The sequence below is a fragment of the Neopsephotus bourkii genome, unplaced genomic scaffold (assembly GCF_033783945.1).
Source record: "Neopsephotus bourkii isolate Nb327-2 ecotype Australia unplaced genomic scaffold, CSIRO-AGI_Nbou_v1 NB_234, whole genome shotgun sequence".
Taxonomy (NCBI): domain Eukaryota; kingdom Metazoa; phylum Chordata; class Aves; order Psittaciformes; family Psittacidae; genus Neopsephotus; species Neopsephotus bourkii.
The window spans coordinates 18,343,894-18,364,902 of NW_026900744.1; the positions used below are offsets into that span (position 1 = coordinate 18,343,894).

Consider the following 21,009-nt stretch of genomic DNA (forward strand, 5'->3'; position numbering starts at 1 on the left):
AATTGTGTCTCACAGTCTTTGAGGCCGTAATAGAGTAGAGAATCATAATAAATCTCGGGGCAAAAAAAATTCTTCGGCATTGTAAACTCTTGCTATGGTGAAACTAGGGGCTCCATTGCTTTTTGAAGTAACATCACAGTAGCTTAGAGATTGTTTTGTATACAACATGATAAGAGAATCTTTCTTTTGATTGTAATATGCTTAAAGTGAACTTATGAATTAAAAACAAGGTATATGAGCAACTATATTGGTTGTAGGTATTCTCTCTGCTTTTGGATGACTTTGTGCTTTTATTAAAATATCTTTTCAATGTTTAAGTGCAGTCTTCCAAAACAAATTGTTTTGGAGGTAAATAGAATAACCGAAGCTTTATTAAAATACTGCTACATAAACAGTTACTAACATGAAATTTCGAGGCCTTGGTTAGTATGGTTTAGGGCGAGGTGTCCCTGCCCATGGCAGGGGGGTTGGAACTTGATGATCTTAAGGTCCTTTCCAACACTAACTATTCTATGATTCTATGAAGCTCTTTGACATCTGTTTTTAAAATGGAGGCAGCATCTACTAAGTGACAAGAAAAACCACCTCTTAAGTCAAATTTATAGGGAGGAGAAGAAAAGAAACACTGAAGAGGAAAGTCTGAGACGGTTCTCAAATGGACATTTAAAGTATGTTTTCTGAATATCAGTAAAGTTCTTTGTAAAATGGGATTTTATGTTTACATTTTACAATTTAAATGACTCATTGAAATAGATATTTCTCCCATGCTTGGCAGCAGCATTTATATTCACTTAACACTGCTCTTAGAGTGTGTTTCAGCATTTCCTTACTATTGTACCTGGAATTTTGGACACGAGGCTTGCATTTTTTAAATCTACCAGGAAGTTTGGAAACAAATAGAAACATGTTTTTTAGGAGTCTGAATAGAGGAAGGAGGCAGGGAGGAAGTTCAGACTATTACTCAATTCTTGCCTTGCAAATATGTCACAGTAGTAATTTCAGTAATATTTGCAGAGTATACTACAAAAAAGTGTTTGTGCAGACAAAGCACTTGAAAAGGACAAGCTTTGGCAATTTCTGGAATTCCTTTATGTTTTGTTTCTTTCTGGACAGTTTTTGGCCAGTGTCTCCAGCCAGACTTTAATTCTGCTCTTCTCTGTGTCATTGTTTCACATTGCATTGATAGTGTTACTGTAGCTGTAGTGTCACTGACATCAAAAGCAGAATTATAGCTGATGAATCAAGCTGGGGGAGAGATGGTCTTATTGGAGAGTGGGTGGCAGGCAACACTTTCTAATTTTTTATTTATTTTTTTTTAGGTTGGGGTTTTTAATGCTTTCTCTTTCACTGAAATGTGCTAGGTCTTAACTAAATGATTCATGTCTACTTATCTTAGTCTGAAAAATGATAAAGGCATCACAGTGGCAACAAGATCTTTCCCACCCCTTGCCTAAATTTACTTTTCATATACTGAACAGTAGTAGCCATGTAACTAGATTGTTCCTGCATGGAAAAGAATGATGTTGGTCTTGATGATTTTGATCTTTATTAAGGTTTGTCAGCAGCACATGGCAGTCTTATTACTGCTGTGATACTCTTGACACTTCAGGTTACTAAAAGGTGTGTAGAAAAAAACAAGCTTTGCTTCAGCAAGTTAGGACTCAAAGGTTGATACTCTTTTACCTGTGCCTATGTAGGTGAAGTGTTTGCAGTCTCTAGAATGCTACCCATTTTCCGCTGCTTTTTATTCTTGAAGCTAACTGCTTAGTTTTTTTATTTTAGGTGAGCTGTTCATGTGACTGATTTGTTGGCCTGTTTCAATTAGATAAGGTATTGGTTGTGCAGTTGCTGTCCACCCATGTTTCTGCCTACTGTATTTGTTAATAAAAGATCTACTTTTAAAACTGCTAGCTTCAACCAGGAACAACTGTGCAAAAGGTTCAGCTGAAATATCTTAGAAAGGAATGATTATGGAAGAGTAGTGACTTCCGTAGCTGACATCAAGAAATAATGTGGCTGTTCCCTTGAATCTGAATAGTTTTACAAGTTTGTCCCGTAATATGGCTTGTTTCAGGGGTGATCTGGTGCTAAGCACAACCAAGCAAAACTTTTTTCTTGTTTGGTTTTGTTTGCAGTATAGGTACTTGTATAAATACTGAAAAACTGTCACAGATCTTAGTCCTCCTGGGCACACTAACCTGTTTTTTCTGGTCTTCTGGTATGAATAAGGAATTGTCCTCTTTAACTTCACCAATTACTTGGAAAGGCCTCAGACTCAGTAATATCAAAATACAATTCTTCAGGGGCACATTAATTGCTTGATTATTAGCTCTAGTTTTCAGACTTGTAGTTATTGCAATTATTTTGGTTATTGGGGTGTTCAGAAAGCAGCTGTTCAGACATATATCTGCTTCAGGGAAAAGCAAATGATTTGCTTGCCTCCTTGAAGGCAGGATTGATAGCTCTGGAGCATTTGACCAGTTGAGCTGAAGTCTCTCTTCTGAAAACTGGTACAGATTTTTTAAGCACCTTCTTCCTTTTTTCTGGTAATCTGGTCTGTGCTTGATTTTTGATCCTGGTTTAATCATTGTGTTACTGTTGCAGTCACTTGCATTGGCAAATCCAGGAACTTTTAATTTGGAATGAAAGGAGTATGTTCTAGACATGCTTGTCTGCTGTTAACTTCCTAGACTTAATCATCTAGGGGCTTGGAAATCCTTATGATTGGCAGAAAAAAATATTTCTAGGTAGTAGATCATGAAGCCATTTACTATAAGAGTTGGTCACTTTGCCTTTCTTTTAGATAAGCTGTAAGGGATGTATAATATCAACCAGAAATTATGAAGTTAGTTGTGTATATCTGCCCTGAAAATATGCTATTTGAGCCATTTGCAGGTTGTATGTTGGGAGGGGGTTAGCAGAAAGCCTTAAGCTTCTTCATGTGTGTTGTCTTTAAACATTCATGACCTTTATAGTGTAAAACCAGTGATTGAATGTGGAGTGAGAATAAGAGGTCAAGAAAATGATACAGTAGGTTTCACTCTCCCGTCACCCCCTCGAAACACTGGATAAATAACTTAATTCAGCAGTTTTGCATTCTGTAATAAGATATTATTTCTTGCCTCACAGGATGTTGTGAAGCTTAAATCTTTGTACACTGCTTTTAGATCCTCTGTTGTAGAGGTACCCTGGTAGAGTTGTGATGTTGGTTGTTTAATGTTGGGTATTTTGTTTGTTTGTTTCCCTTGTCCTCTTAAAATCCAGGAAGCTTCAAATGAGGGATAACATCTTGTCCTTGGCTGTCCCTATTTTCCTAACGTACTTTCCAGACTACCATATATTTTTGCATAGAAGTATGCAAACTTCTCCCTTTGTTTTCACAAGTCAAATAAAAATTACAGAGGATAAAAGAAAGTAAGTCTTGAATCTGATGTAACTGAGCTTCAGTGAGTTTGGGACAGAATTTTGACGGTGTTCATGATTTTCTCCTTTCTCTTTTAAAAGAGACTTACTGAACTGCCACTGGAGCCTGCTGGTGTTTATGTATCTTTGAAAGAAGGGTGGGAACATGTATTACACACGAACTTCCAAGATTTGCTGTTGAGTGGGAATTTCTGTTGTTACAGAGCTGTGTCTTCTGGGCAAGTGTTCAGTGGTGTTGGGGAGCGTTCATGTGAGCAGGCATGCGCAGACAAGGAATGAGGAAGTGAAGCATTGGCCGTCAGTTGCTGGTGTACGGCAAAGTTTCAGAGAGCAAACAGGGCGGGAGGAGGGAAGGGAATCTCAATCTATCAGAAGGACTACACTGAGCTTACTCTGTGTGTTGTTCATGGAGCTCACCAGGTAGCGGTAAGCAGCTTTTTCCTCTACCTACTCTTTTCTGATCAGGCATGGCCTTTCTATCTCTGTTTATTTTTTTCAGAGGTTTTTCTGTGGAACTGGATATGGAAAACACAGCTAGCATGATTTATCCTGTTCTGTGAACTGTGGAGTTGGCAGTACTGGCTGGCTGTGTGTGTGTGGCTTTAGCATGCCTTTTGCGAACTAAGTATTGAGTCTCTAAACAACCCATTACTTTTGGGTGGTCATGGGGTATCAGGTCAGCTCTTCTGTAAAATGAAATTCACTAATACTTCTCTAAGTATTAGTTCCTGCACTTCTCCTCAGGAAAAAGAAAAAAGATACCTATGTGTTCTCAGAAACACTGTTTATTACATAGAACACTCTGGAGTAGAAAATTTACTGCTTAAATAGGTCCTGTGAAGCAGTGGTGAAAATAGGTGATGTCTGGCACTAGGCAAGTATGGGGGGGGGGGGGGGGATTCAGTTTCCAGGTTTTGGTTAAGTTTGTACTGTGAGCATCTGGTGATCCTTATTAATTATGAATTGTTTTGCTATTACTAATTTTGTTTAGGTTGTTGTTTTATTTTTAATCTTGACTGTCAGATCGGTTTTTGAAGTCCTTAACGTATTATAGACCAAGTCTCCCAGGAGAGAGAACTGCATCTTTGGCTAGGTTACTTTTCCTCAGAAATATGTATGTTACTACTAAGGAGTAAGAGTCTTTAGAAAAATTTAAAAAATGGTATTTTCTTTATTAGATTATAGATTAGCTGAAAGCCGTATTTGCATAAGTAGACAGTTGGCAAGCCTGAGTTTGTTTTGGCAATGAGGAGCTGTGACAGTGTTAAGCTTTGCACTAAACAGGCTTATTTGTAAGTTCAGTGTTAACTGCTACAGGAAGTTCTCCTCGTTTTGTTTCGGAGTAAGACTCAGCAAAAATGCAACAACTTCAGGACTAAAATAAAAGAGAATAAAAACGCTATTATTCAGAATTTTGATCTTCAAATGTCATGATGATTATAGTATTGCCTGGGTAAGAAAAGCGTAGTGAAATGCTGGAGAGACATGTAAAAACACTGGAGCAGACAATGCCCCTATGAGCAGTATGTACTGAAACAGCAGAAACTGAGCAGAGGGTGCCCCGTAGGTGTGCTGAGTCATCTGCCTTAAACTGTAACATGACTTACTATGCACTGCTGCTGGGAAAGATCAGTGTTAACTTGTGCATGACGAAGTGGCACGTGATACAGCTGTGCTAGTACACATTGGATCCAAATAACATGTTTGTGAGAGAAGTAACTATATACTTGGTACCTGTACTGAAGAACTCTTGAAGAGTGCAGCTAATTTAAAGGGGGTTGAATTTTAACTGAAAGCAGAAGAGTTTTCCTGTATGTCATCGTATGTGAAACTTGATGCCAGTGGATGGTGGCACAACATGTTCCACATTTTAAAAACATCTTGTTCTTGAAGGTTGAATCTACAAAGCTTTCTAGCTACATGTGAAAAGCTCTGGCCATCATGGGCATAACACAGCTTGAACAGGAGAGTGCATTACCCCTCTGGTTTAGGCTGGCAGAGTAAGGAATGTGATAAAGTGTTAACCACTCATCCCAGAGGTTTATAGAATGATCCTTTCTTTGAAACACTGGCAAGGTCCCAAAGGAGGTAGGTAGCTGATCTGATTACAGTGTGACTTTTCCAGTCTGGGTTGAAGGATGGAATTTCAAGGATTTGGGGGGGGGAGGGCCAGAAGAGAGGAGAAATCTTCCTAGGTGATTCTAGCTGTGGATTGAAGCAGCTTATGCAGAGCTAAGCAGGAGGAAACTTGCGTACAGGTATTTTGTATTTCCAAACTCAGAAATAACAAAATAAGTCTGTCTCTGGTCCCAGTGTAATATTCAAGGTCTGTGTCTTTGGGCATCTTCTTTCTTCAATGCAGCTTCTTCTCTTACAGTTTAAATTCTTTAGATGTGTCTTTTCAGGTTGTTTGTTTTCTTGGGTTTTGGCATATCTGTTTTTCTGTCACGCACAAAGCAGTGTGTGTGTGCGTACATATATATATATATATATGTTTAAAGTGTTTGGAAGCTAACTGATGTGAAATACCTGGCAAATTGAGAGGGTGGGTTAAGTTCCTGATGACTGGAAAAAGGGCAGTATGAACCCCATTTTCAAGAAGGGGAACATGGATGACCCAGGGAACTATAGACCAGTCAGTGTCACCTCTGTGCCTGGCTAAATCTTGGAGCACATTCTCCTGGAAGGCATGCTAAGGCACATGAAAATCAACAAGGTGCTTGGTGACAGCCAGCATGGCTTCATTAAGGGGAAATCCTGCCTGACCAATTTGGTGGCCTTCTATGATGGGGCTATGGAACTTATGTGTCCATCAGTTCTGTAGAGCAGTTGACGGTATCTACCTGGACTTGTGCAAAGCATTTGACACTGTCCCGCATTACATCCTTGTCTCTAAGACATCAATTTGATGAATGGACCACTCGGTGGATAAAGAACTGGCTGGATGGTTGCACACAGAGTGTTGTGGTCAATGGCTCAATGTCCAGCTGGAGACCATTAACAAGTGGTGGCCCTCAGGGATCGGTGTTGGGACCGGTCTTGTTCAACATCTTTGTCGCTGATATGGAAAGTGGGGTTGAGTGCACCCTCAGCAAGTTTACTGATGACACCAAGCTGTGTGATTTGGTTGATACACTGGAGGGAAGGAATGCCATCCAGCGGGACCTTGACACGCTTCTGAGGTGGGCTGATACCAAGTTTAACCAAGCCAAGTACAAGGTCCTACATCTGAGTTGGAACAATCCCAGGCACAGCTACAGGTTGGGCAGAGAAGAGATTCAGAGCAGCCCTGCGGAGAAGGACTTCGGGGTGCTGGTCGATGAGAAAATGAACATGAGCCAGCTTCAGTGTGTGCTCACAGCCCAGAAAGCCAACCGTATCGCAGGCTGCATCAAAAGGAGTGTGACCAGCAGGTCGAAGGAGGTGATCCTGCCCCTCTACTCTGCTCTCGTGAGACCTCACTTGGAGTACTGGATGCAGGTCTGTTTTACTCAACATAAAAAGGACATGGATCTGTTGGAACAAGTCCAGAGGAGGGCCACGAGAATGATCAGGGGACTGGAGCACCTCCCTTATGAAGACAGGCTGCGGAAGTTGGGGCTGCTCAGCCTGGAGAACAGAAGGCTGCGTGGAGACCTCATAGCAAGCAGCCTTCCAGTATCTGAAGGGAGGCCAATAGGGATGCTGGGGAGGGACTCCTAATTAGGGACTGTAGTAATAGGACAAGGGGTAATGGGTTGAATCTTAAACAGGGGAAGTTTAGATTGGCTCTAAGGAAGAAGTTCTTTACCGTAAGGGTGGGGAGGCACTGGAATAGGTTGCCCAGGGAGGTTGTGGATGCTCCATCCCTGGTGGTGTTTAAGGCCAGGTTGGACAGAGCCTTGGGTGACATGGCTTAGTGTGAGATATCCCTGCCCATGGACAGGGGGTTGGAACTAGATGATCTAAGGTCCTGTCCAACCTTTACTATTCTATGTTTCTAAATGCCATAGTATTATGGGGAAGGGGGTTTTATTTAAATGGTTGCATTTTTTTGCTTACCTCCGGCATGGTGCTGGAGAGAAACATTTAAAAGGAATGTACTGTGAAAGTGTGAATATGCTTTTCTTTCCTTATCTATATGAGAAAGTGTTCTCTTTCTGATGATGGTTCCAGTGGCTGTCTGTGATAATAAAACTATCTTGTTTCCATCATTTTATTGCTGCTTTTAATCTCTCTTGTTTAAATTAGGTCTCTGAAGCTAGAGGATATTTTATTTCTAATTATTTCCAAGGTCACAGCAAATCACAAACCTTGTGAAAAGGCACAGATCTTTCCCAGTTTCATTACTTAGGTATATACCCCATCTGTATGCTTTGTATCTGCAAGAGATTTATGTTGTATCATAGCACTTGACTGCTGCCTTGTCTGAAGATCCAGCAGGAAAACTGGACCATATATGTGGAAAGGTGTGGCAGCAGTGCTTGGTGCCAGCCCATGTCCATGCAGCTTAACTGTCAGTCCCTGTGATGCCATTCCCATCTTGCGTGGGACCAGAGGAATTCCACAGTTCTGTGCTGATCTGCCTGGGAGATTTATTAGCAGAGCAGAGTTTGTTGCTCAAGCAGCTTTTCTTTTCTCCTCTAGGGAAAAGGTTGGCTGGATCAGGCCAGTCAGCCATCTGTTCCAGCAGTTAGACTGTGCTGAAATAAATTATTTCCTGAGGTTTCTCCCAGCTGTATTTTCTATTGTCAGTGCTGTCTGCGGCCTCCCTCTGGTATTTAGGCACCAGTTGTCTGGTGAGGGGTAGGAGAGAGATCTATCACAGGTCAGGAGGAGCTGTCACCCACTGATGAAACATGCTTCTCTGGTGATTGCGTATCTACAGTTAGGGTCGTTGGGTTTCCATTCATGTGTTATGTGCCAGTCTATTCTGTCAGTTAGGTACAAGGCCTGGGGCTCATTATGACCCTTCTGAGAGCTGTGCTTGTGTGTAAGCTTTACTTCCATTGTTCTCCAGTCTTTTGAGACCTACCTTGATAAGGGATCAGGGATGCTACTATTTACTCTGTCCCTCCCTCCCCAGACTCTCCAGACTTCTCTTACAGCTGTTGAGATTGCAAATAAGTATGACATACTTGGGTATGCCAGTTGTCTGGAGTGGCCAGAGGTACAGGTAGGAGCAGTATGTCTTTCTTTGTGGTGGTATGTTTTTTTTAAACTAGTTAATTTATGTAAAAGTTGAGTGCAGCTCTTTTTTTCCAGAGCTTGAGATGGGGAGTCTCTGTGCCCCCATCTGCTTTTTAGTGTTGATGGCATAGCTCCATGTTAGTTTCTGGTTTTATATTTCCTCAGTTAGTAAGAAACTGTTCTTTTACTTAACACTTGGTTAATAATCAGTGCTTCAAATTGTTCGTGAATTGGAGACGAATCTGGGAAATTGTTCATAGACATTTTAATAACGATGTGGTAGGAAGGAAGCAGTATGATTCGGGTCTTAATTTTTGAAACTCAAATGGTATTTCATAGTGCAGCAATACATACACTAGATTTATCAAGCTGTGTAGCTGCTCTTTGCAGTTTGTGGTATTTCAAGGTTATTTCTATTACAGATTTGTTTTACAAAGAATGATTCTAGCTGGAATACTTGATACAAAGGTTTACGTAAAAATATCGTAAGGGGAGCATGGAGATGTGGGAAGGCTGGGAAACACATTTCCTGGATGTTGTAGGAAATTAGTTCAGTTAAGTAACTTACAATTGTAAATGTTTTCATTTGGGTTATGATGATACAGTAGTAATGGGAATTATTTGTCTGTCTGCTGACAAGACAAAAGAAAAATACTGATTTGCTGTTACAGAGGTAATGCAGGGGAGAGCGGGTAAGCCTGAACAACCTTGGCAGATCTTCCAGTTACGTAACAGTGGTGTTAGTTAACCATGTGCATTGCGTCTTCCTCAGTACCACCTGTCTAGGTGGTATTGATCTCTTACCAATTCCTTGTTGGCTAGTAAACAGTGGCTGTGTGGTATTGTACATTGCATTTTAAGATAGAAGTGATTTTTTTCTTTTTCATTAGCTTTAGAACTAAGTTTTAATGTTTTGTTGATGAAACGTGGCTAAAAGCTTAACTAATAACTCTTCATTGTTTGCCTTGGCAAAATGATGAATGACATTGCGCTAAATTCTGGAACAAAGTTCTGAGGCTTTTCAGAGTCGCTGGTTTAGCATTACTTTTTTTTTGTTGCTTTTTTAAAATATTTTGATTCTGAATTGCACAAGTTCTAACCTGAAATTTCTCTCTTTGCCTATGCTTAGAATTGTCGTGGTGGTGGGTTTTTTTAATTTGTGTGTGTGTGTGTGTGTTTGGTTTTTGTGGGGTTTTTTGTGTGTTTTTGTTGTTTCTTGTTTTTTTTTTAAGCCAAGATTTGATAAAAGGTTGCTGCTTTGCTCATAAAAGAACTATATATGCTATATGCTGCTATATCTGAACAGATACTAGCAAGCAAGTGCATACTCCTTTGTATGAAACCTGAGCCAGTGGTTTGTGGGGAAGAGAAACATACCTGGGTGGTTGGTGTGTTCTTGTTGTTTTGTTTGTTTTGCTGCTTGGTTTAGGAAAATCTGTTTGGTAGCAAATCAGTGACCTGCTTTATGTTTTTGCTAACTTCCCTGGTGATAGACAGTAAAGCAGACATCAGAAATACTTCTTTTATTGCCAGTTTTCCTTTTGATAATTCTTTTCATATCACTTCATCTGTCTACCCTTATTTTTCTTGGTTCTAGAAGGATGTCTTACTTTCCATTCCCTTATAATTAATAATATTCAATCCTTGTAGTATTTTGATTCAAAAGTGCCAAGTAACAAAGACCTCTCAGGTTGCCCTCTGTTGAGGTCTTTCATTGTAATTTCTCAATGCATTAAAGATGTTACCTTCTCTGTCGATATAATCTCTAGGTAGGAAATGAATGATACCAATCAGGATTAGAAAAGGGTCCTTGAGAAACAGTTGTCACTCTTCCAGTCGAGATTGACTTCTAGAAATTTTCTTCCTGCTTTTAAAGGATGGAGCTGCTTGGTGGGCAGACTGAAGGCAAGTTATAAATGCTAAAGTACACCCAGTAATGCGGAGTTTCCCAGGCTGAGATGTAACTGGATAAGTTTGCATGGTACCATGCAGATCAGCTTGTGTGAAGGCAGTGTAATAGCAGTGTTTGGATTACTTAGCAATGTGCAAGAGCTGTATTGCATGCAGTCTGACTGTACCCTGAGCCATTCATTCATTTTTTTTCTTGAGGCTGTGGTAGCTCAGATGTTTCTGTGTAGTCATTGTGTATCAAGCCACAGTCCACTGAACTTGGAAGAGGACATGCTTGTGATAGAGGTTTTGGATGAGGCCTTGTCTATGCAATAATATTTAAAGCTTACAGTTAATACTGTAAATGTTTTAGTGGAGTAAGCACAACAGCCCTTCAAAATTTGTCTTTTTTTTTTAAATGTAGTTGGTGCTAATTGGCTCATTTTGTAATGAAAAAGTGGAACATAAAAATAAAAAGCTAATTAGTCTTAACTTCAGTGAGAAAGATAACTGTCTTGATTTTATTTATTATATTTTTAGCTGCATAACAACAGAAATGGTTTTAAGTGGCTTTTACATGACAGAGACCAGGTGTCATGACTCAGTCCTCTAATGTCAGAGCTGCACTCCTCATTTAGTTACACCTCTACAAGTGGTAATTACCTAGCACAAAGCTTTTCATATGCCTGTTCCAGTAGAGAACACTAACTTCTGTTTTTGTTTTCTTTTAGGTTATGTTTCACACTATGTGCTGACTGTCTGTACTTACAGAAGATATTTAAAAACAAAGACTTTTTTTCAAACATTTTGATTCCAGTGGAATCTGTGCTTTAGATTTTTGTCTTGTCAATTAACTCCTGAAACAATGCCCGTACAAGCTCCACAATGGACGGATTTTCTCTCCTGCCCGATTTGCACACAGACTTTCGATGAAACAATCCGAAAGCCTATCAGCTTGGGTTGTGGCCACACTGTCTGCAAGATGTGCCTCAACAAGCTCCACCGTAAGGCATGCCCTTTTGACCAGACCACTATCAATACAGACATTGAACTCCTTCCCGTGAACTCAGCCTTGCTGCAACTAGTGGGTGCTCAGGTAAAAGTGCCTTTTTAAATCTTTCTGTGGTGTTTTCCCTCTTTCTTTTAGGAGCTCATGAATAAAGAATATGACTGTGTTAATAGTGTGTAGGGTAGACATCTTCCTTTTTGTGAATTTTGACGAATGCATGTTTTAGGCCTTTTGACACACTGTAGTGAATATGCCTCAAACAACAGTTCAGTCAGATCTTGATTCTAGTGGTTGCTGACTGCAATTTTATGTTAAATTTAGTGTAACTGTGAGCTGTCACCAAAATAAGTTTTTTTTGTGTTCATTTCTTTAACACGTATCTAGCCATGCTCTGACAAAAGGGTGAACTGGATCAGTGAGCGTATCTGGTGGGAAGTGATTCTTCTGTGGTAGGTTACTTGCTTTACCACAGCCACCCTACCGTCTTGTGACCAGTTGTTCCAAAAGCAGGAGAGGAGAGTAAGGCGATGTAGTTTAACCGCAGCCAGCAGTAAATACCACACAGCTGCTTGCTCACTGGGGATGGGCAGGAGAATTGGAGAAAAGGTACAAATTTTGGGGTTCAGGTAAGAACCTTTTAACAATTGAAATAAAGTAAAATATAATAATAGAAAATAGAGAGAGGAATAAAACCCCCCAGAAAGACAAGTGATGCACAGTACAATTGCTCACCACTTACTGACTGATACGCAGCCAGTTCCCAAGCAGTAATCAGCCCCTTCTGGGTAAATCCCCAGTTTATATACTGAGCATGACAGGCTGCCGTATGGAATACCCCTTTGGCTATTTTCAGTCAGGTGTCCTGTCTGCTCCCTCCCAGCTTCTTGTGTCCCTCCTCATTGGCACATCATGAGAGGCTGAAGCTTCTGAGCACGGTGAGCACTACTTCGCAACAACTAAAACATTGGTGTGTTATCAGCATTACTGTCACGCTGAAGTCAAAACACAACAGTGCACCAGCTACTAGGCAGAAAATTAACTGTCTCAGCCAAAACCAGGACGTAAGGGAAGTGGGATAGACGCCTCTGGTAGCAGCCTTTATGCTGCTTTATATTTAATTTGAAACTGTGCTCTGGAAATGCAACTGCCTGATGTGACATGCTACTCTAAACCTGCATAGGTGAACGGGGGAAGTCTGCATGAGACAGAGTTACCCCTTTCTGCTGGAACAGGTACATGTGAGATCAGCTGAACTGGTGATCTGATAGGAATGAGTACATCAATGGCATTGGTGCTAATGGCAGCCTGAGGAAAGGGCCAGGGATATGGAAAGCAGGATCACCCTGTTCAGTTGCAGCGACTTAAATTGACATAAGCTTATCATGGTTAGATCACTGGTAGTTTCCTGTGACCCATGCCTCCCAAGGCTAGACAGGATTGTGGGCTTGGGGAGAGGAGGTACAATCAAGTCTAACTCATGGGTGAGTAGCAAGACTGTAGATGGAATATGGTTATCATAGAGGAATTACTGTTTTATTCTGTTCTGCTTCTGTGTCTTGGCTCAGCACAGTTGAAGGCAGCAGAAAAGTCAAGGAGATCCGTAGTTAATGAAAAAGGGAGGAGCAATGTTGCGGAGGAATATTAAAAGGTGGGGAGGAAAGATTGTTACGATGCAGGTAGTGGGACCTAGAGATCCAGATGTGTTTTTGCTACTTCTTTTTCCATTTAGTTTATCAAGTAATATGGCTAATTTGTTGTCGGTCTTTTGTGGCACAGAAGTTCTTTTTGAAGTTTTAAAATTGAGTTATGTTTCTGGCTGTGCCAAGTGACTCATCCTGCTCTGCAGGAGAAGGCAATGAGACTGTGTGTTTCCATTTCTGTGATACATGTATGCCACCATCTTTGAAGAGCTTCCAAGCACTGTGAAATGTGTGGGTGATGCTATAAATAAATAATAAATAAATATTGTCATTTTCCTTCTCCCTTGTATCTTCTTCCTTCCTCTCTGGAGTTTCTAGAATAGTTCCAGCTATATCCAGGTGTCCACATTTATGATAAATGTATTTTTCTTCTTGCATTTGTTTGGTTATGGTGTGCTGAGAAGCTATGTGATATCTTTAAGTTGATATTTGCCTGAATTAAAATTTCCATAAAGACAAGATCCTCTGGAATGAGATGGAAAACCACACTGTCTGCTACAGGTAACTGAGAATGTTTCTGTGACTGTGCTAGTTAGTCAGTTTCCTCATCCATATATGTGTGAGATACGAAGAAGGAAGAGTGGCTTTTTGGCAGTAGTATATTAATCTTGAGCATTCCATGTTCTGAATTTCAACTGATGACATCATTTTTGTGTCTTTCTTTTTTTTTTTTTTTTTTTTTGGTGATGAGGTTTCATAGGACCTTGTTTCATGGTGACCTCAAAGCTGCAAATGCCACCAAAAGAGACAGTATTCCCTTCCACCTCGTTTGCCACGCATTCCTGCATGCATGCTGCTCAGTGCATTCTGTTACCTAAAGGATAATCAACTTTAGCTGGGTTTTTATTACTGACAAGCTTTCCCCTTAAGAGAAATTTGCACCACCTCTCCCTCAGCTCCTAATTTAAATCAGCGTATCAGTGAATCAGTGTCCAGTATAACTTGCCCTCTTTTCTCCTCTGTTTCTCTTTCTGGCACCTGTTACCAGCTATGGAATACTAGAAAATAAGTACACTGCTCTGCTGTGAGGGGAGGCTGTTACTGTTTTCCACTTATTTCACCTAAGGTGGTTGTTGTTTTGTGTTTTTTTTTATTGGTTTAAGTTTTTACTCTTTTACAGAAAGGACTTTGTTAAGTTAAATTTTGAGCTTCCAGTTAAGAAGGTGGGCTCTCTATGTATTAACAAAAATGATCTGGAAGTAGCAAGCCAGGGTACCAAGCATGAGTAGTATTATCAACTCCAGAGGAAAAAAAGCCCACTTTCTTGTTCATTTGATTTCGTTTCAGGAAGGTGTATGTGTCATTAATGTCCCCTCATCTCCAACAAAACCTTGTACATGTTAACCTGAGTCCATGGAGAGGTGTGATACTTTATTTTAAAATTATATATTCTGATAAAAAGGTTCATATTAGAAGGAAATACAGTATAACACAATTAAAGCTTTTAACTGGGAGGGGAGTTTGTTCTTTTCCCTTTGGGGAGGCTTCTTAGAAGTTCACACATCTATAAGTGCTAAGTGCTTTTTTGCTGGCAGCGGAGGAGGAGACCAGGCAGTTTGAAGTAACAAATCTATTCTGCTGTGGTTGGCAGTAATTGTGGGATTCCAGGGCAAGTCATGTTGGTTGGCTTTCATGCAGGCACAATGTGTTAAATAAACAGGACTGTATTTCTGGGGAAAATATATGAAATTTGTCATATACTCAGTGTGGAAAGCAGTAACGTGTTTCTCTGACAAAGGCATTCTCCCTCTGTGTCAGTTTTGTCGCTTTAATAGTTGGTTGGTTTAACGGTTGGTTTCGTATTTGAGCTATAGGTTATTTCTCAGTTTACCCTCTCCCAACCCCTTTCCAAAAGCAAAACTTGTTGCCCCTTGATGTGGGAATTAACTGTTGCAAAAGACGCAAATTCCAGTTCCCCCACTGTAGTATGGAACACATCAATGGTGATTACAGGGTCTATTCTGGAAGGCAGTGGTTGGGCAATTCAGCCCACTCTAGGTAAATTCAGACATGTTAGATGGTGGCAGGGAGGAGGAGGGATCCTAAGATGAAAATTATTATTCCTGGGAGAGCTGGAAATAGTTGAACACCTGAAATGGAGCTAAGCGTATTGTGAGGGAAGAGAGGCACATACCATCTAGTTCCAGCCCCCCTGCCATGGGCAGGGACACCTTCCACTAGATCAGATTGTGCAAAGCCCTGACCAACCTGGCCTTGAATGCTTCTAGGGATGGAGCATTCACAACTTCTCTGGGCAGTGACCTTGAATGCAAAGCAGAAAGGCATTCGTGGGATACCTTGCTTTTTAAACTTTTTAGGTAAAGAAATCCCTTAGGCCAATTTGCATTGGAATTAGGCTTTCCATTTTAACTACTTGAGTAATCCACATCCACTATATACAACTATTCTAAATATTCAGCAGGCCAGTGTTTTGATGTTATGTAATCATGGATCTGTCATCTAACCTCCTCCCTCCTCTTTTTTTAACACATGAAACAGTAGCGTGCATATTCCAAATGGGTGACAAACAAGTGGCAAAAAATTCCTGTGGTGCTGTAATTTTATAGTCTTCTGCTGGGTGTGCTAAATAAAATCCTAGGCATTAGGCAATGGAATCATGTATCTCATAAGAGAATGGGTGGATTAGTCTTAACTCAGACTTCTGAGTAACTGAAGACAGTAGGCTTTAGGGTTGGTTTGTAGGGTTTTTTTTGTTGGTTTGGGTTTGATTTGGTTGTTCTGGATTTGGGTTTGGGTTTGTTTGGTTTTTTTTGTGGGTTTGTTGTTTTATTTTGGGTTTTTTTGCCAGGAAGCAAATTATCTGTGGGTGGGAGGGGAATATTAGGGAGAACAGTTTTCAAGCCAAACAAAAAGGGGTTTAGTCTGTTTTAGTGTTTTCTTACTCTGTGCAATTAGATGTCTAATGGTAATTAGTGATAACTCAAGCTGGCATCCTATGTCAAATTATGCTTAAATCACCAATTCAAAATCACTGCCTGGTATGAGATGATACTTTAGCATTCTTTTCCGGTCCTCTTCCTCATGCCATCATAACCTGCCTCTTCCCACAGCCACAAGTAGTCAGTTATGCTGATGGGCAGCATTCCACTGCCAGGATACTTGTAGTCATGCCAAGGCAGATGTATGCAAAACCATCACAAATTTGAAGTAATTAAACTTCTGAGATGATTTTTTCCTGTCTTGTTCTAGCTCCCCTTGAGAGGTATTATGTTCTATAAATATATTTGCAGTGAAAACTGTGATAAGAGGGTGTGGTGTCTGAGAGAATGGAATATTGAATGAGGATGAAAATAATGAACTTACTCTGCAGGACCTCTGTTTTGAGGCTGTGAAGTGACGATGTAAACAGAAGTGACCATAGAGTCACAAGGATATTTTGTGAAGGAAGGGGAAATGAGAGTTTTTGGAGTTGAATTATTTCTCGGTTGTCCTTCAGCAAGTCAGTGACAGCCAAAATTAAAATACAGATCTCTTGTGACTTTTATAAATCATGTCTTTACCACTTTTGTGTTGGTAGATGTTGGCTTTTTAATCAGTCTGACCTTAAAATACTTTAAAAAATATTGGAAGTGCATATTCTGTTGAACCAGCAAAAGGGCAAATTATTTGTAAGTTTTGCTATGAGATGCTTCACGTGAATGAAGGTAAAGTGTGAGTAGGGCAAAATACATTCTCTTCTCCTGAAGACTCCTGAAACCACAAAATAAGCATCTTGTTTTATTGTTCAGTACTTCACTTCCTCCAGCTTAAGATAAACTCTAATCTCTTTTGGGCTCATTTTGCAAAAAGTACTGTTGTGCAAGTCATGTTTTTACATTGAAGCTTCTCTTGCAAAGAGAAGAAATGGGAGTGATATGCAGATACAGTGTTGAATAGCTTAACTCTTGGACTATTTCCTCTGCCAACTTTTTCCTGGGGGAGGGTGAAGCTTTCTGTTAGTTGCTTAGACAGTCCTTGTGTCTTGCTGGTGGAGTTGTGCTGTGTATGGCATTCCAAACTGCTGCTGGGAATGTATTCTAAACCTATCTTAATTCAAGATCAAAATCCAGTGCTTGAACCCAGCTTCCTGTCCTATGTCTGTTCGAAGCCCTCTTTGTATGCTGGGCATTGCAACTTTGTAGTTGTATTTTGGGTTGTCAGTGGTGCCAGATTGAATGCTTGCAGGAGAAAATAAAAATTTGCACAAAATGAATTACAGCAGTAAATAGAGCAGAGACTGTGTATTGTCTGTCTCAGCACAAATGCATGAGATGCACATTGTTTGATCAATAAGCCAGTTCTGCCTGTATAACTTGAAAGACAGAAGCAGATTGCTAAAGTGGCAGTGGCTTTGAAAAGGAGGCAGACTGTTCTTTTAACATGAAAGCAAATACTGAAGGGGTTAATTTTTGTTTCCCAAGCCCCAAGAAACTAGTCCAGTTTCAAGTTATGGGTGACCACTGTAAGATACAGTTGCAAAATCTCCTTTTGCTGAAGTCTTTCTTGCTTGCAGACAAACAAAACTAAGCAAAACCTAACCCAAAAAACCACCACTCCCTCCCCCAAATTAAAACAAAATTAAGAAACCCCCAGAAAAGCATCCAGGCTAACCTTGCTGTCTTGATGTGATTAAACTTGGTTTTGGATTTCCCTTTAATAGGAGTAAAAGGGGCAGTGGCTGATCCAGACTATCTTGGTTATGTTAGTTTAGGAGTGGTATCAACTCTCTTAATTGTAGCTGATTATCTTATACTCAGAGACTGGTTTTGGTTTTTTGGTGGGTTTTTTTTTTTGGTCACCTGCTGTAAAAATAAGAATTACGCAGCTAGTAATTTTATTTTGCAGTGTGTGTCACATGAGCAACTTAGCATGTATGGTTGTCTAAGTGTGTCACATTGTATGAGTGTGATCACGTGATTGAAAATTTACTTTCTGTTAATATTGTTAGGAAAGTTCCTGTCCACATTGGTGGTGGCAACCATACATGTATGTGTGTGTATGCATAAATTTTATATATATTCACTGCTTGTATTTGCTGCTGCCATCATAATGCTACTCTTCACATGGCTGGGTTGCACGTGAAGATTAATGGGTTTGTAGCTGTGTTTAAATCAAGCATTAAAGGCTTGTGCTTTTAGATTGAGGGCCTGGGTTGGTCCCTGTAAGCAGCTATGTGGGATTAGCATGCAGTGATTGCCAGTGGGATAGTGATTGACTTGGAAATAGAAGTTGAAGTCTGAGATTTGTTTGCACTTCATTAGCATATGCAAAAGGTGCCAGTGTTTAGTCTTCTGAGAACATCCAGTTCTCTGTTCTCATATATTGAGTTGCTTGCTGAATAGTGATGTTGAGAAACGTTAGTACAGTGCTATACTGCACCCAATAAGTTTGTTTAAAGCTTCAAGAATTTAATTAGAAGAAAAAAAAATAGTAGCTGGTGGGGAAAGGTGGTCCAATGACCCTTTGAAAAATCCTGATTTCTGAGGAATGCTTGGATGAAGAAACAAATGCCAGCAGCCCCTTCCCTCCCGCCTCTCAGAAAAAAACAACCCAAAAACCCACCAAACCCCACCAATACGCACACAAACCCAAACCAAGCAGAAAACCAAACAAATTGGTGCAAAAAAACAAAGCCAAAACCACCAAAGAATGTAACTGTAACTTGGTTGAGCCAGGATTCATCTGATTTGTTCTGATTTATTTTTATTTATTTTTAGGTTGGTTGGTTTTGGCCAGCCAGCTTTGGGGATGCCTCGATATGTATGTTACTTCGGTCAAAGTTTGTAGCTAAAGGAAATGCAGCGTTTCTTGTGTATTTTTTTTTTATTGAGGAATGAGTCTTCTGCTTCTAGTTCCTGTCAGCCACTACATAAAAAGTCCACTGAACGTAAATTCTTTTGTCTTCATTTTCACTTTTTTGTTTTGGTTTGTTTTTTTTGTTTTTTAATTTGTTCATTGATCAAGCTGAAATAGTGCTTACTGATAGGTAAAAAATACAGATGGGGAACAAAACAATAAATGCTTGATATTAGCAAGTGTTTGTAAATAAGACTGCCACCTACACATATTCATTGTAGATGTGCATGCATCTCTTTTCAGGTTCCTGAGCAGCAGCCAATTACTTTATGTAGTGGAGCTGAAGATACCAAGCATTATGAGGAGGGCAAGAAATGTGTGGAAGAACTGGCACTGTACCTCAAACCACTCAGCAGTGCAAGAGGTAGTTCCTGCATTGTTTTGTTTGAAAATGAAAGCTGGAAAAAGATGCAAAACAAACTAGCCAAATTATTAGTCTGTTTGTAAAATGGATATAAACCTAGCTTAAAAACAAATTGAAACGAATTTCTTAAGCATTAAGATTATGTTTTCACAGCAGAGGGGAATGGGGATCGTGGAATTTAAAGGTGTCATGTCAAAAATAATACTGAGAAAAGGCTGAGGTGTTAGGCAGAGATATTTGACTGTGCTGTAGTAAGTTGAGACAAACTTTGTCAGTTGAGTTGATCTCTGTAGAGTAAGTAAAAATAAGTAATTTTTTTTTTTGTGGTGTCCTTTGCTTTGAGATAACTGTAGCAATGAAATTTGTTTGTAGAGGAGGATTAAACAGAAACAAGAAAATTACTGCATATAGGATATATAAGAGAAATAAGTAATAATCTTTTTATTCAAGATCCATAGAAGAGCTGAGTCAATATGAGTAATTGTAATTTAGCAAAACTGTGCTGGGTTCAAGAATATGAATTTTATGTATATTGCATGTGGTGGACTTAGAAGATCTGTCAACCCAAGTAGTAGAGATGAGCATCATGGGTGTCAGGTTTTCAAAAATGAATCCTTACAAAAAGCTGTCTCGAGCTTTTCCGAATTATTTACAATACAGTGTGACCACAGCATCACTCTGAGTAGAAATGGTCCAACAAACAAGCTCTGTGCTGTCGAATGAACTCGGTATGACAGCCATATGTCTAGTGAGTCACTTCTTCTTTAACCTGGTTTCGTGGCTTCCAGCATGGTTGAGAAGCACAGTTTTTGCACATAATTAAGCATCACCTAGATCAGCTTGAACTTGCATGCATGTTCAGTTTGGCTTGGCCAAAGCAGTGGAGGTACCAAATATAGACAACAAACTGTCTTGTGAAAACAGACAGATGTCAAAGAAAGCAGTGATCTGTGAAGGTCATGGATATAGGGAAGGACTGTGTTATGATTCTACCCTTGAGATAACATCTAGGAAATCCGTATGGAAGGGTGCAAGACAGACTGCCAATAATGGGGAAAGAATTCATTGGAGGCTCCATTTTCAGAGGAAGCCAAATCAGTAAATGACGGGACCTTAAACCTGTAGGAAAGCTGACTCCCAGGAACTGTTTGCTTTTAATGTTGAGTAAAATAAAAAAGACAAAAATGAACTTCTGAAATGCCTTTTCTAATGTTCCGTTTAATAAAGTGGATTTCAGGAGAACTAGGTCTTTGCATCTACAGTCCAGTGATTGAAGGCTGGCTCAATAAGAGGAGATATGAGGTAGTTAATTATTACTCTTTTTCTGCTTCACTTTGTTTCAAGGTGTGGGTCTTAACAGTACTACTCAGAGCGTGCTAAGTCGTCCCATGCAAAGGAAACTTGTGACATTAGTTCATTGCCAGCTAGTGGAGGAAGAAGGGCGAATCAGAGCTATGCGTGCAGCACGGTCACTTGGTGAAAGAACAGTCACAGAGCTCATTCTTCAGCATCAAAATCCTCAGCAGCTCTCTTCCAACCTCTGGGCTGCAGTGAGAGCCAGAGGGTGCCAATTCCTTGGACCAGGTAGGCAACTGCTT

At 40.0% G+C, this 21,009-nt stretch overlaps 1 protein-coding gene across 5 annotated transcripts in view; it reads left to right on the top strand.

The window, feature by feature from the left end:
• Window positions 1–21,009, top strand: part of RC3H1 (ring finger and CCCH-type domains 1) — an 82,406-nt gene that overhangs the window by 18,932 nt on the left and 42,465 nt on the right. For all 5 annotated transcript variants that reach the window (XM_061345644.1, XM_061345646.1, XM_061345645.1 and 2 more), the window contains exons 2-4: window positions 11,214–11,578; window positions 19,291–19,411; window positions 20,756–20,995. In XM_061345644.1, coding sequence (XP_061201628.1) covers window positions 11,348–11,578; window positions 19,291–19,411; window positions 20,756–20,995 — 592 coding nt within the window. In that variant the 5' untranslated portion in view covers window positions 11,214–11,347. The remainder of the gene's footprint in view (window positions 1–11,213; window positions 11,579–19,290; window positions 19,412–20,755; window positions 20,996–21,009) is intronic.